Source organism: Amphibalanus amphitrite, unplaced genomic scaffold (assembly GCF_019059575.1).
Source record: "Amphibalanus amphitrite isolate SeventyFive unplaced genomic scaffold, NRLGWU_Aamphi_draft 000203F_arrow, whole genome shotgun sequence".
NCBI classification, from domain to species: domain Eukaryota; kingdom Metazoa; phylum Arthropoda; class Thecostraca; order Balanomorpha; family Balanidae; genus Amphibalanus; species Amphibalanus amphitrite.
Genome location: NW_024881698.1, coordinates 345,464 through 361,770, shown reverse-complemented (window position 1 = coordinate 361,770; position 16,307 = coordinate 345,464). Strand labels below are relative to the sequence as shown.

The following is a 16,307-nucleotide window of genomic DNA, read 5'->3' as shown; positions in this document are numbered from 1 at the left end:
GTCCAAAAGAGGCGCCTGTCAATTTTATCACATACATTGACTTATAGGAAGGTAATGGAGTGGGCGCAAATTTGACCTGACCTTAAGTCATCGATATCAAAATTCCTAGACCTACATTTTATACATGCTATTGTCCTTATGCATTGCTGAAAATTTCAAAGTGATCCGTCCCTTCGGTATAGCTATCACCAGCATTGGAACGTTGTCTGAGGCGAGTTCACTTGACGTGACCTGGTAACCTGACCTCAAGTGATCTTGGTCTTAAATTTTCACAACATATGCCGAAAAGATGTATGACAATGTGTGGCAAAGACGGTGGCTTTGCGAAAAACCGCAGGGGAACACCTCCCCTAGGCGCGGGTTTACCAACGCGACGGAGGAAACTGAGTTTGTCGTTCTGGGAAATGCATTGCAAAGAGTTTCGGAATCTTATCTTTTGATACCTTCGAAAATGCATGTTTGAATGCAGATAATCTTTAGCTATGTTCAAAGGAAGAAAAATCAAAGTGTTCAAAATGCTAGCCGAATAATTACTAAAAACACATCGGCTAACCAACCACTATTTTGCTGAAGGGCTTAAAATTACTTGTACGAAAATGGCATTGCAAATAATTGCGTCATCATTGGGCGCAAAGATGACAGGTTTGAGGCGCATGACATGAGATGACAGGCGCAAAGATACTATGTTTGTAGTTCAATTTTTAGATAGGTATTTAGGATTTATCTGAAGTTTTGTCAGCGTTAGATTTGTCACAGACTGTCATAAGCATATGTATGTATATTCCGGCTTTAATTTTTTTTTGAAAAACCAAAATTTAAGTGATACCTAAGTCGTAAATCGTAATAAATTCATGCTTTGAAAAATTGAACTTTAAATATTGCTTTTGTGAATATGGCTCCACTTCCCATCACAAATACCTACTTAGTCTCGTTATTTCCCTGTGATGCAATGAGCATTGAGAAACAGGTTTTGAGGTGAGGATCTTGGGATATTTTCAGCGAGATCTATGGATGAAGCCGAGAAGTGACGTCATTACCGCCAGGGATGTCCCTTATAGCTCGTAGCTGCTGTGCGCCGCTGGTCGATTTTTCCCACACTCAGCCGTGCGGCCCGCCGGCGGACAGACGGCGGAATTTACCCGAGCACCTATAATCTAACCGGTCGCTACAGCCGCAGACCGCATACGAGCATCTCCGAAACCAGGAATCCCTCGCATAATCGCTCGTGAACCAGCCGATAGTTCTAAGCTCCACAGCTTACGTATATGTACCTAGTACCTACAATAGTACGTTTCGGGTTACCCGCAACCCCTATACCGGAATTAGGGACTGCAAAAAGTGTGCAATGCAGAAAACCCGCAGTGGCTACTGGCTATCCTATTCACGGGTGACGTGGCTACCGCACAGCAAATACCGTCCGTGCCAGTATAATCACAAGTTATCCTTAGGTATCGGAAAACGTGATGCGCTGCGGAAGATCCATGTCGCACCGCCAAACAATACCTTATTAGCTATGGCAGTAGGTTAAACCAGTAAAAACATACCTACGTGAACATCGAGAAAGGGGACTCTAAATTCTGTCATAGACAGGAATTACGAGATCCGAGGATGGAGGGCAGGGCCAACGCAACAAGCTGTGCTTAGTGGGGACTTTGTCCTTGTGATTTCCTCCATTCAAAAGGTTCGGAGTAGTTCGGACTAAATTTATAATAAAAATATCTATTAACCCTCGCCGGCTGAAGGGTGGGGGGGGGGGGGCGGGTGCCGCTCCCATAGTTTTTTTTTTCGCGATAGCTCCGAACACGCTGGCGATAGAGAGCTGAAACTTGGCATACCTAACCTTTGATTCCAGCCGGATCTTTTGACATCAACCGCATTTTCGGGTCAGGTCAGGTCACTGACCTATGACGTCATAAGTGAACCTCTACACGGTCTTCAGATGTCGCAACTTCGCAACGCCCTCACTGCCAGAGGAGCTATCACAGGGAAATTAAACTTAAAACTTGCATGATCTACTATCCATTACGAGTCTCACAACTTGTATATCTCGGATTTTTTCTTAAGGTCATATGAGGTCAGGCCATTTTCGTGACCTCATTATTACCTACAAGTCAATGGGGAAAAATGAAAATAGCTATTCTGGAGCTGGGAACGATCTCCAACTATCTTAAGCAAGCAGAATCGTGATTTGATGCACTCCTTGCAAGGTTAGATGCGTCACTTTTGCAATGTTTACCTTGCGTGACGTCATTTATGACGTCATCAAGGTCATATTCGTTTTTCGTCAATAACTCCCGATCAAATTGAGCTAGCGAGTCGGGAAAGCCACCAATGGACTCAGGAAGACCTGCCGAATCGAATGATATGCGACATGACCTCTTCCGACCAGCTTCGTGACCTGGGGGCGCTGACCTGACCTTGACCTGAGGTCAACACCTAAGTTGACCTGACCCAAGCAAAAAGTATAACATCCGACGCGCCTGAGCAAAGCGAACACGATACTGCCAAAATCGGCGCTCTGCGGCCGTTTTTTGCGAAGTTATTCACCAAAAACTGAACCGTAGGTTGGGGGCACTTGACCTGACCTCAGAGGTCACCGGTTGACCTAGGACCTTAAAATCGGGTACCAATCTCTGCGTCACGTAACGGCGCACACGCTCGTTTTTTTCCGCGACGCGCTAGCTCCACCAAGGGCGAAACGGCGAAGGGGGGGGGGTCGTACCCGCCCCCCCCTCGGCCAGCGCGTATGCAGAAAACCAATACGTCCGGCGAGGGTTAACCCGGCAGGCGGTAGGCCTCCCGGCCACCTTCCGCGCGGTGGGCATATTTACGTCTGGACAACGAGTTGCGTGGAGAGGCCGGAAATAGTGGCGGTGGGGGGGGGGGGGGATTTTTTGCCCCACCTCCCGTATCTCCGAAGCATACTGAACGGATCCGTAAAATTAAAACGGCGTTCGATAGCCCTGTCAAATTTATGAAGAGAAACCAAATTTCATTGACCTCCAGTGGCGGATCCAGGGGGGGGGGGGGAATGGGCATTTGCCCCCCCCCCCTCCCAAACGGCATAATTTTAACATTACGCCTATGGACGAAGGTCATCGATGACGTCACAGGTCAGGTCAAATATAAAATGTTTCACCATTCACGGGCCTCCTTAACGCATTTTGTCGAAAATCAGCGATAGGACGTCAGTTGCCTAGTACATACATATGTTGCTATTAGAGATCACTGGTAGTACAAGTTCAGGTCACAGGTCAGGTCACCGAGGGTCAGCACATGAACCCAACTTTACTAAGGTTGTGCGATGCACGGTGCGATGCATGTTTTATGGCCAATTTCCTACTATTTCTTAACCCTCGCCGGCACAGGCCATTTTGCGTCCTTCGACGGCACAAGGGGGTTGGTTGGTACGACCCCCCCTCGCGTTTGGCCCCTGATCGAGCTAGAGCTTCGCGGAAAAAACGAGCGTGTTGCCCGTCACGAGAGGAAGCCGATGATACCCAATTTTAAGGTCCTAGGTCATCGGGTGACCTTCCAGGTCAGGTCAATGACCCGAAAACCGGGAAAATCGGGACCTGTTAGAAAGTCGTAGGTGTGGCTGCTATGTGGTTTTCCGGAGGGCTGTTCACGGGCCCTGTGTGCGGTCGGACCGCACACAGCCTCCAAGCTCCGCCCACTGCGTCCCTACGTCAGCCTTCCGTCACCGCACACAGCGATCGCTGTGGCCGGTCGGGACTGGCCACAGCGGACCGTCCACCGCACGCAGCCGTGACGTCAGAGCCGCCTACCCATCCCCTACCCCCACGCCTGCTGGACGCACCGCACACACCGCACGCAGCAGTGTGCCGTGCCCGTGAACACCCCTCGGGGTGCTGATCACGAATATCGTGTTAGTTTTGATCACAGATGATGTTTTTAAGCATTTAGACCAGGTCGGGTCAGGTCAGGTCAGGTCAACCGGTAGGGGTTGTGACGGGTATTCGTAATACGTGTCAACCGCCTCTGGCAGTTTCGTAACATGTTACGAAGGCACCAAAACTACTTCGTAAATGTTCAAATGGCTGCTAAATTCGAATTCAGCTCCAAAAACTAGCCTAGAAACATGTGAAACTCGAAAAAGTGAACCGAGGTCACCCGAGGTCACCAAAGGTCAATGATCTGACCTGACCTTCAGGTGACCTTAACACCCACCCTAATGTATGGGAGCAACATCAAATCACATGTTTGAACGTTTGAAACCACGAAAAGCTTGCAAACGCGCGGCTAATGCGAGCCGACATACGCCGAATCGCGATTTCGGCCAAACATGGTCACGGAAAAGAGGTCACAGGTCAAAGGTCATTGGGGTCAGGGTCATGAAATTTTCAGGGAACGTGTAAAATTGATCAATGCGAGGGTACTGAAAGTTTCGTCGCGATCGGCCGCTTTTTACGCGAGTTATTCGCGAAAAACCTTGGGGGGGTTGCATCAACCCCCCCCCCCCTGTGCCGGCGAGGGCTAACCCGCGCCCCACTGAGGGGGGGGGGGCTATATTCATAGCCCCACTCCCCGTGTAAGTCCCGGAATGAAAACCCCTTGGCATGAGCTGGCTCGATAAGTAACTCAGAATGGATGGATATGACGGCGACGAGTGGCGGCTTCTCGACATCCAGCCGAAATGCTTACAAATGTGGAGAGTCTGCCCACTTGGCCGCGGCCGCAAAAGAGGGTGTGGCGGATGTATTTCTTAAATTGATCTTTTTCGACAAAACACGCAGGAACTCTAATGATAAAATAAAGCGTCCACGCACGTGTAATGCACTACGTGCCACGGAGGCGACTCTGCACGGAGCTCATTTGAGAAACGATGGGGAAGGGATGGGAGGGAGGGAGGGAGGGGACGGGGATAAATCCGTGCTAGGGTGGGCAGAATCCCCGCAGTGCAGTGACACCGATGTCAGCTCAGACGGCGCCAGCGGGAGCAGTACGCTGTGCGCATACCAGCGGCCAGCCGGCCCCATTGCGCCGCCACCGGGCGCCGCCAGTCTAGCAGCCATTGAAACATTGCGCCAGGACGTTTTCTTCGAAAGATGATCGGCAAACAAATGCGCGCATATCCGACGTCACTTTCTGCCGACTCCGGGGTACTACCGCATCAGTTCCCGGTAGTTTGCGCAGCGCAGACGGCCGAGAGACGCCAGAAAATCCACTACTGCGGGATTATCAGCGATAAAACCACAAACGGCCGCAATCCTCCAGTGCTTTTTTCATTCAAGGTTGGTATCACGGCCACCACAAGCGGTCACGTGGAGGCCATCAGCCCACTACGAACTAACATACTGTTAGCCCGATATGGAACCTGAACTTATTCACAACGACCAATGAGGTTTACCGATAGCGACGGCTCTCCAGTATGGCTATGACAAACAGGAGCGCGTTCGTAAGATATATATTTTCTGGATTCGACTCTTAGAAGCACAATCGCCACAAAAAAGACACTATTTAACGTCGCAAAGCGCATAGTGTTCTATCACACAGGTACCACAGCTAAAAATAACAGTACGCAGCAGTGAGCGCCGTCCTGCCGTGACGCAGCCTGGGTTCTGGGGCGCCAGGGCCGGATAGGCCATCGGCACCCGCGGGCATCATCGTTCTACCTGATCATCGAGATAACAGCAGCTGTGACACAATCGGCACTCGGTAGCGCGCGCCAACAGTCCGCGGGAGCGGCCGGCCCGCTGCTGCCGGCCACACCGCCCGCCGCCCGGCGCCCGGCGCGGGTCGGTGGGTGGGTGGGTGATGGGTGCGCCTGCCACCGGCCACACCGCCCGCCGCCCGCCCGGCGCGGGTCGGTCAGTGGGTGGGTGATGGGTGCGCCTGCCACCGCCCGCCGCCCGGCGCCCGGCGCGGGTCGGTGGGTGGGTGATGGGTGCGCCTGCCACCGGTCGGCGCCGCCCCACACTGCTGTGACTACTGGCTTGGTGCGGACCCGGCGGCCGTCTCCTAGTCGGCCTGACTGCCGCTCAGTGACGACTGCTTCACCTGGTAGTCGTTGAGCGCTGCCTTGATGGCGTCCTCTGCCAGCACTGCAGGGAGGGGGTACGGTCAGTGGGGAGGTAGAGGGAACAGAGGGGAGGCGGCACGGTCAGTGGGGAGGTAGAGGAGGGGAGGCGGCACGGTCAGTGGGGAGGTAGAGGGAACAGAGGGGAGGCACGCAGGGAGGCGGCACGGTCAGTGGGGAGGTAGAGGGAACAGAGGGGGGGGGGCGGCACGGTCAGTGGGGAGGCAGAGGGAGCAGAGGGGAGGCACGCAGGGAGGCGGCACGGTCAGTGGGGAGGTAGAGGGAACAGAGGGGGGCGGCACGGTCAGTGGGGAGGCAGAGGGAGCAGAGGGGAGGCACGCAGGGAGGCGGCACGGTCAGTGGGGAGGCAGAGGGAACAGAAGGAAACCTGAGGGAACAGAGAGGCACAGGAGGCGGTAGAGGGAACAACAGTGGGAAACAGGGGGAAACAGAGGGGAGGCAGAGGAACAGAGGGAAAGGGAGGAGAGACCGAGGCCGGGCTGGCTGGGGTACCCATCACAGGCTCCTCACACAGTCGGCGGCAGCACAGCCGCGCCACCGGGAGAGCGCCGCGATAGCCGCGGTCGGCAAATGTTATAACCAATCACTATGCAGACGCTCGGTATTCGCTAATAACAGACCACGAATAATGAGCGCAATTGAAATCGTTCGAAAACGTAGCTTCATGACTTTATGAGTGTGGCCTGCTATCATCATTCATCATCATATGTTTTTGATGATTTCCCACAGCTGCGATTACTAAAATACAGGGTGTCCCATAAGTTCGTTCTCACCTAAATTTTACGTTTTTAGGCTTTCTTGCTTAAAGGCACGCTGAAATTGGTTCGTAACTGAGCTTACATGGTTGCCATGGCTGGTAGAAATATGCTCCACAGTAGCTAATTTCTGTAGACAAAATAGTTTTTGCTATAGAGCCCGCTTCCTACAGAGACGGCTAACGCCGCAACATAGAGGTCTCCGATACGGGTACGTCTCAGTATTTAGTCAGCACGTGACCATTCGTGACGATTGAGGGTGATTAAAGGAAGGGTGCCACCTTTTGGACACAACGCAGTTTTTACAAGATTAGCCTCACATGAACCTAAAAACCGGCTTCACTTACCTATGCTCGAGACGGTCAGCATTGAATCCGCACGTGAAGTTATCATTTGCCAGTTTTGCTGCCAGCATTCGGGCAGGCAAAAATCTTCAGCACTATTTCCTCGTCGTATTTTATAAAACATGAAATCAGCAAAGGTATGTATAAAAGTTATACTTTTGAAGCATGTTTTATCATTTTGAAAGGGTATATTTTTTTCTTTATGGTATACACTTAAGTTTTAAAATTTTAATTGGGAAGTTTTTCTAGTAAGTTGCATGAAGGGTGAAGGGTTCCATAGATCTCTTAAGCATTGTAAAGGAAAAACCTTTACTCGACTTATTTGATGTTCTTTTCTGATGTTCTTTCTGATGTTCTTTTGATGAAACCTTTAGTTCAAATCATGTTATCTTCTTCCTTTTCATTTGTTCATCTTTTTGTCTCAGTTGCGCCATCAATGCAAATGGCAGAATGATATGTTGCCATGACAACAGGATATGCCAGCCGTCCTAGCTGCCACATCAAACGACCTTGAGTTGTAGTGGTGATATAAACAACGATCTTTTTTTTTTGGCCAATGTATTAAATGCAATGTTTCGGTTTTTTGTATATTGTGGACGCGCTAACCACGTCTAAAAATTCAAATAAGTAAAATAGATTCATAGAACAAAAATTTCGGAAGGTGGCACCCTTCCTTTAAGGCCTACCAGTCTGTAGCCAATATCCATCGCTAACTGGACGCACAGTCAGCAAGTGACGCCGATGATTTGTTGGGAGTCAATCACTGCAAGTTTATCCTCTTTCTAGCCAGCCCTCAGGAATGAGCCAAGTGGCCAAAACTGTGTGGCGCCAAAGTGGCCATCAAAAAGGTCAAAGGGTTAGAAAGTTGATAAACAGACTTTTCAGGATGGATTACCAGCCGTCTAAGAGTGTTCTTTCGGGGTACATAACTCAAGGTGACTTAAGCTTTGCTTACCGGAGGGCACAAAACAGTCAAAAACGTCTTAAAATGGCTAAACATGAGTTTCGTTATGCCTGAGGCTAAACAAAACTAGAGGGCTGATGACCAACCAGGTCATCTGGACTAACTAGTCCACGTTCGAGATGAAACACCCGTCCAAACCCGAAAACAACCCCATAAGGGCGAAGGAGGAGGCCTTCATTTCGTCCCGTTATGTTCCTATGCAAAAGGCCAGGGTCACTGTGTTGTGGGGTTATGGGCGTTCTGGAGTTGATCAAGTTATAAGTGGCAACCCAGAAACAGTTTTGGGAAGCAGAATGCTTTTCCAAGAACATCTAGGAGGAATTTCAGCCCTCAAGCTGAACTCGAACCGCGAGTATGAACACATTTATAGAGGAGAAAATGGCATCCGGGAGGTCGTAGGCCCATCTTCAGTAGGGGTACCCATTTTTGGGTCAATTTTTCAAATTTTAGGTGGGGGTGGATTTTCCCATTATTTGGTCTATTCTGATTCCAGCTGTGCCAAAAATAGCGAAATCAAACGATTTCTAGGGGTCGCGAATTCAAAATGAAAATGCCAGTTTTAGCGAAAAATCGACCAAATTAATGCTATTTTATTTTGGAACAAGGTTACCATGCTAACAGGTGGGAGTCAATGTTCCCATTATTTGGTCCATTCTGATTCCATCTGTGCCAAAAATAACGAAACCAAACTATTTCTAGAGGTCACGTATTCAAAATGAAAAGGTCAATTTTAGCGGAAAATCGACCAAATTAACATTATTTTATGTTGGGACAAAGTTACCATGCCAACGGTTTGGGGTCGATTTTATCATTATTTGCTTCGTTCTGGATCTAGCAGTGACAGAAATAACGATATCAGACCACTTTTAGGGATCGCGAGCTTGCATTGGAAGTTTTAATTTTACTTGGAAAAATGACTTCACATGAATGGATATAAATGCGCAAAGCCTGAATGTGTTGCAGTGGTATTAATGACTGTTGGACACCGTACAACATTGCTTTAGTTGTAGGTATATTCGACGTGCAGCGGTAAAAGAGAGCACCAAAAATATCATTTTGGTCAATGAACATTGAACAGCATATGCTCATTTACAATCACTGTGGCTTAGACCGTCATTAGTACCTACATATACACAAGACCGTAACTCTTATAGAACGACTGGCTATGTAGTCAGAGGGCTCAAATCAGTGATCGAAGCTTTCTCATTAGGACCATTTAGTTTTCAATGAGTCGTCTTATTCAGCAAAAGAAATGACTGAACCCCAGGACGTAAACAATGAATATTGACACAATCTGGGTGGGAGGGGCATTAAAAGCCGTTACGGATGTGACGATATAACTCGTGTGTCGTATTGTAACGGAAATATGGCATGAAGTAGATAAATAAGTTGTTAATGGCCTATTTATATCTTTAACGAGATGAAAACAGCACTGAAGCTATGCCGGTATGCATGACCTTTGCCAATTCGCTAGCCGACCTCCCCTATAGTCCCGGAGTTGCAGACACGGCTGAGGGAGGGGCGCAAGCTTTACACCACCGCGCCGCTGGGTGACTGCTGTATGAGTGTAGCTTTGTCCCTCTCCCACAAACAACCACACCCACATACAGACTTTTGTTTAGACTGTTGACATATTGTTGACTTGAGACGGGTGCAGATATCATGTCATGGAACTAGTGCCTGGTGATGGCCGCTGCCAGCGGCGCCCTTGCAAGATAACGGACCTTACGCTGCACTCTACAGGCCCAGTCCAAACCCTCAGATGGTGCTGAACTGAAGTCGAATGGCATTGCCTAAAGCTGGAAATTAGGAAGATGCCAAGTCTAAACGACTCAGCCAACTCCGAGGCAGATCCGTTTACTGACTCCTGGCATTGCCTGGGGGCCGACACATTGGGTGGGCCATGGACCTTAGGTGGCGGACCTAGTTCTCCTCGTCTTCAGCCTCTGCACGCACACTCTTTTATATGACGCCGCGTCCTGGTTACCACCATATACGGCCCATGCAGGATGAAAATCTTCTGCTTCATTAGGTTCTTCAGATTCAGACGCCAATTACCTCAGATCACAAGTGATCTGTGCAAGGAGCTGTGAAAGGTCTTCGTCACTTATCAGCTATGCACGTATCAGCGCAATGGCTAGTCGCCCGTGGTCGAAAATGCAAAGTCGTAAATGATGTGCAATGTGCATTATATCGGAAACTCTTACACTTAAGACGTGTAGGTACTCGTATCTGTCCCCACTGAAGAAATAGAATAGTAGGTACATGGTTGGTAGGCATGGAAAGAATCGACGCTTTGGAGTTTATGTTTTTGGATTAGAAGTTGATATTTTTGGGTAGAACACCCAGATTTATTCTACCTTGTCTCATACGTGTATAACATCGTAGCCGTCAGCGACAGTAGCGGTGGAACACCTTCAATTAAGGGGGCACTGCCGACTTTTGGTCCCATTCTTTCCATGCAACGCCCCTAGGGCTAATGTTAAAATACCAAAATCAAAGGGGAGCACGGTGCCCCGGTGCCCTCCCCGTTCCGCCGCCTGTGGTCAGCGATCAGGACGGCGTGTCTTGTGGAAGTATACGGTCAAAATGGTTTGATCGTTTTTGAATTACATGGTTTGAAGTCCATTCGGAGCCATAACCTGTGAGATGTATCCTGAGCTAATTTGCGGAAACTTTAATTGTATGGTCACAAAAAGCCTGTCATGAACTGAGATGTGGCAACTGAAACGTCATATTTAAGTTTGACCTCACAGGTCATCAAAGGTCACCAATACCAAAGGTCACCAAAGGTCACATGAAGGCAGAAGATATCAAAAATGATTACACGCCGACCAGAATGATACCAACAACAGGAGCAAAACATCACGGCGCTTTTCACCAAATGTTGCAATATCGACTTGTATTGATCGCTAGTAAGGCATTTAACCGGAGCCACGTGATGGAGCACATCGATCTGGATGAAAAAGGAGCGCTCAATGACCCCTCTACCCGACTTTCGAAACAAAAAGTTTGCCTTTGGTGCGATTTACTATCAGCGTAAAATAGGCATATTTCTAGGTAAATACGCAAATTTCAATATCAATTCGCGACCCCTAAACCACCTTTGATTTCAATATTTTTGGCATCATTGAAATCAGGAGCCGCGAAATAATGGGAAAAACCACCCCCACCCTCAAATTTCCAAAATCGGGAAAAATGGGTACCCCTAATCTTCAGGCAAGACAGTGCATAAGCAAAGCTTAAAAGCGGTGCAAGGAGACTGTGACAGGCGTTTGTGGCAAGATCACATGCCAGGCACCTCATCGGATCAAAATTTCATAAAAATTTGTTGGTTATACTAAAGTTGAGGCTCGTCGAAGCGTAGCGCTGTTCCAGCCTCGAGGAGCTCACGGCGCATGTCAAGTTAGTCTGGGTTAACTTTAAGCCTGCTATGCAGCCAAACATGCCGGTTGGCATGCCGCAGCATGTATTCATGTGTTTGCCTATTAAATGGGGAGCACATTGAGGGGTCATAAATATACCAAAACGCAATGTACTCTGTTTCACATGCAAACATAATGTGAGAACGAACTTATGGGACACCCTGTAAGTCTGTTTTAGGTTTGACCCAAAATCACGTCATCACGACTTCGACTGACAGCCCACAATAATAGACCCCGGCAATAGTTATGGCGGCAAACGGCCCGGAATAATAAACCTTTATTCACTTTCATGCATAAAAATCATTTCCGATTATGCTCAAACCCGAAAGCAAACCCGATATTGATCAATCAGCCCGGATAGGTAATTTTACGTTGCAAGAATCCTTCAGCGAATCGACTGTCAGTCTTCATTCATGAGCACCAGTCAAACAGACGATTTTTGCGGAGGCCTAAGGCTACATTTGAATTACACCAAGTTTAAAGGAAATAGTTCACTTTAAACGTTTTGAACTTGAATAGCAGTTTTGTAGCTTGAGCTGAGACTAGCACAAATCAGAAGCTTTTACGGCCCAACGATCACCTTAGACGAAGATATTCCATTTCTCGTTCCGAAAAAGAGTGCCTTGCTGAGGAATGCGGCCACGTCATCGTCAGCCAACTAGCATGCTGCTTACAGCCAATTGGTTTGTGCCACGCAATATGATTGGTTAACGCGTAATAATGCTTCCGCGTCAGACAATATTTTATATGGAATATACTGTTCTTCCTATATTAAAATATAGAAAATATTATCATTTATAAAAATGTTTGATTTTCTTCGCTGATCATTTTGGGCAAAAAATAATCAATCAATTGCAAAAAAACTAATTTCGGGAAAGTGAACTATTCCCTTTAGTGTTCATGAACTCCCCCACACACAGTCAATGGCCAATGCAGCAGTCGGTGACTCCGCCACACTCACTGGAGCAGTGCAGTTTGACGGGCGGCAGGCACAGCTCCTTAGCGATGTCTGTGTTCTTCAGTTTGCCGGCGTCCTGGAGCTGCGAAACAGAGGTGAAGGTCAGAGAGGGGAGCCAAGACCGGGGCGGGGGTCAGAGGCGGCTCGGAGCCGGGCCGGGCCAAGGCTCTCTAACCGCCGAGCAACCGTCGAACACCAGGAGACAGCCGCCCACAGGACACGAAAGTGAGTGACGGACCAAACACCACGCGAGCGTGTCTGTCACCGAGGAAACGTGAGGACTTGACCAAGAGCTTGCATGTGACACTGGACACATGAATGGAGACATATTGCCTCAATGTAATGGCATACTAAGAAGGAACCCCAGGGACACTTAGAATCTGCGGAGCGGCCGACCGCCAAACACCGCTACAAAGCACGACCATGTGTGTCCAAGTCCAACGAAAACGATCGCAAACTGGAAAAACCATCTCATCAAATATCAGTTATCAGTTATCACCAATGGATTTCATCAAACACTGACAGTTTGGGCGACCGGGGGCACACGACGCGCAGCGTACCGATTTGCCCTTGATCCATTCGGTGGCGAGCGAGCTGGAAGCGATGGCAGAGCCGCAGCCGAACGTCTTGAACTTGGCGTCCACGATTTTACCGTTCTCGTCAACCTGACGGAAAGTAAATGGGACCAATTAACTAGCGCAAAGCAAAATAAGTAGCAACAACTGTGCTGAACGATATTAATTATTGATCATTTCAAGGGGTGGATGGGGGGGGGAGGGAATGCAGGAAGAGAGGGGAGTGAGGGAGGGAAGTAGGGAGAGGGCGAGGGAGGGAGAAGAGAACCCGATGGGATAGCTACTTACCTTGATCTGCAGCTTCATGACGTCGCCACAGGCGGGCGCGCCCACCAGGCCCGTGCCGACGCTCTTGTCCCCCTTATCCAGGGAGCCGACGTTGCGTGGGTTCTCGTAATGGTCGATCACCTGCCAGTGATAGTCACCGTGTCAGCGATGGGCCCAGGACTAGATACTCGGAACCCTGAATCACATAACGTCGAGTCATCTACATGATACGAATGACTTAATCCTTCAAACTTAGGTGTTTGTGGGGCCAAGGGGCAGAGTTCAGCTAGCTGTACCTACCTTGGCATGATACTGGGCGGTGAGAACTGAGAGCTGTGGCGCCAGTGATGGAAGGCTTCGGCATATGGAACGCAGATTCGTAAGGGCCATGATGACAGTTCACACCTGCAAGTAGCAGACCAGCGCACAACTTTAACACTAAGCAATAAAATCGAGAAAATGTTAACAACATGCTGTGAATTCATTTCCATCCCATGTGGAAAACTACTGGATTGGATCATTGCCTTCAGTATGTTCCAGGTACAGCCGGTACAGCTGAGATAATCTCATATTGCATTTGCTTGTCAGACAGGTTGACACAATCAGTGCAAAATAGAGATCACAGTAATCACAAACCAGACTTGCTGTCTTCCTTTATAAATTTCACCTTACATCCAACTGACATCCCTGGCTCACATATCCACGCTGCGTCAACTTCTCCGGGGTTTTCGGACCTATGCTTTCGAATCTCGCCATGTTCTACCTCCACCACCTCTGACTTCTGAGTCTTCCTCTCCCCGACATGATCAGGGGGTCAAATTCAACTTTTTCAAGTCCCAAAATTGCTTCTACTCGCTGGCACAGGGACGGGGGTTGATGCAACCCCCCTAAGGTTTTTTCGCGAATAACTCGCGTAAAAAGCGGCCAATCGCGACGAAACTTTCAGTACCGTCGCATTGATCAATTCTACACAAACCCTGAAAATTTCATGACCCTGACCCAAATGACCTTTGACCTGTGACCTACTTTCCGAGACCATGTTTGGCCGGAATCGCGATTCGGCGTATGTCGGCTCGCATTAGCCGCGCATTTGCAAGCTTTTCGTGGCTTCAAACGTTCAAACATGTCATTTGATGTTGCGCCCATGCATTAGGGTGGATGTCAAGGTCACCTGAAGGTCAGGTCAGGTCATTGACCTTTGGTGACCTCGGTTCACTTTTCGAGTTTTACATGTTTCTAGGCTAGTTTTTGGAGCTGATTTCGAATTTAGCAACCATTAACATTTACGAAGTAGTTTTGGTGCCTTCGTAGTTCGTAACATGTTACGAAGCTGTCAGAGGCGGTTGACACGTACTACGAATACCCGTCACGACCCCTACCGGTTGATCAGGGCCCTGTTTCACCGGTGCTAGCAGCACGCTGCTATCAAATTGCGCGAGCTGGCATAATGTGATGATGTCACACTAATTACATTTCTTGTAATCCGTGAGCTTTTTCATAGCTGCGTTTGGAACAGAGTTGCTGTCTCGTCGAATGTGTTTGATACATTTGTTTGATTGCACGGCCGTGAAGATGTCAGCGGCAATATTTGATGACATCACACAGATTGACGACGTCATGGTTTGTTGATGCTTCCATGGAAAACCAATTTGACACGTGTAATAGCAGCGTGCTGCTATCACCGGTGAAACAGGGCCCTGACCTGACCCGACCTGGTCTAAATGCTTAAAGACATCATCTCTGACCACAACTAACACGATATTCGTAATCAGCACCCCGGAAAACCCCATGGCAGCCACACTTTACGACATTCTGACAGGTCCCGATTTTCCCGATTTTTGGGTCATTGACCTGACCTGGAATGTCACCCGATGACCTTGGACCTTAAATTTGGGTATCATCGGCTTCCTCTCGTGACGGGCAGCACGCTCGTTTTTCCGCGAAGCTCTAGCTCGATCAGGGGCCAAACGCGAGGGGGGTCGTACCAACCCCCTTGTGCCGTCGAAGGACACACAATGGCCTGTGGCGGCGAGTTAATTAAAATCAGGGGCGTCACCACTGATTTTTGACTAGGGGACGGATCAGGGGCGTGGGAACTAGTTTCAAACTGGGGGGAGGGGGCACACCATAATAGAGATCAACCTAGGGTACACCCAAATCTAGTTTTCTCACAGGGTTTAGGCCACTTACTTTTCATCCCTTGACTTTTTCAGCAAAAAAGGAAACATTTGCAAAAAAGTGCAGTATTCCATCTCCTCCAACACTACCAGATGTGTGACGTCAGCTCACAAAATGAAATGGCAGCGTGCTGCTATTACACGCGTCAAATTGGGTTTCCATGGAAACATCAACCATGACGCCGTCAATCTGTGTGATGTCACCAAATATTGCTGCTAACGTCTTCACGGCCGTGCACTCAAACAACTCAAACAAATGTATCAAACACATTCAACGAGACAGCAACTCTGTTCCAAACGCAGCTCAAGGATTACACGAAACGTCATTAGTGTGACCTCATCACATTACGTAAGCTCGCGCAATTTGATAGTTCCGTGCTGCTATCACCGGTGAAATAGGGCCCAGGTAAAATGCAGAGCCATGAATACCTGGCTACCATATACATGCATTACATAACGCAAACCGCTATCACCGCAATTTAACATTTCAAGCACGGAGACGACCTGGATCCCTTTCATCCTCCTTTGCAATAATGACAATTACGAAATGCTGTCAAAATAGTACAATAAAACATGAATTATGCAATAAAATTCAAATAAATCTAAATATCAATATAACAGGCAACAGCCAACATACTCGATACGGCTTAGCTCCGTAACTTGAACAACGACTTGAACTGAGAATGATACGGCTCAACACTAACCCCGCGTTCGATGTCTCTCGGACGACGAAGATTCTACGTCGTCTGGCCAATCCCGTCCAAGGTTAGTGGGGGCTTGG

General features: G+C 48.6%; 1 protein-coding gene across 2 annotated transcripts; it reads right to left on the bottom strand.

The window, feature by feature from the left end:
• Positions 1–5,412: 5,412 nt before the first annotated feature.
• LOC122384916 (iron-sulfur cluster assembly scaffold protein IscU-like) lies at positions 5,413–16,239 on the bottom strand. Of its 2 annotated transcripts, none has more exons than XM_043372748.1 (6): positions 16,164–16,239; positions 13,650–13,754; positions 13,371–13,490; positions 13,068–13,172; positions 12,511–12,589; positions 5,413–6,065 (listed from the first exon to the last, which is right to left on the bottom strand). In XM_043372748.1, exons 2-6 carry the CDS (start codon positions 13,737–13,739, stop codon positions 5,983–5,985), a joined length of 477 nt encoding a protein of 158 aa, XP_043228683.1. In that variant the 5' UTR covers positions 13,740–13,754; positions 16,164–16,239; the 3' UTR covers positions 5,413–5,982. The 2 variants fall into 2 exon arrangements, with proteins under 2 accessions (XP_043228683.1, XP_043228684.1); XM_043372749.1 differs by lacking the exon at positions 16,164–16,239 and adding an exon at positions 14,017–14,035.
• Positions 16,240–16,307: the final 68 nt, after the last annotated feature.

Coding starts and splice junctions, on each gene's coding strand:
- LOC122384916 (XM_043372748.1), bottom strand. CDS start 13,739: ATGGCCCTTACGAATCTGCGTTCCATATGCCGAAGCCTTCCATCACTG. Junction 13,491..13,649: donor CCGCCCAGTATCATGCCAAG/GTAGGTACAGCT, acceptor TATCACTGGCAG/GTGATCGACCATTACGAGAA. Junction 12,590..13,067: donor AATGGATCAAGGGCAAATCG/GTACGCTGCGCG, acceptor TCTGTTTCGCAG/CTCCAGGACGCCGGCAAACT.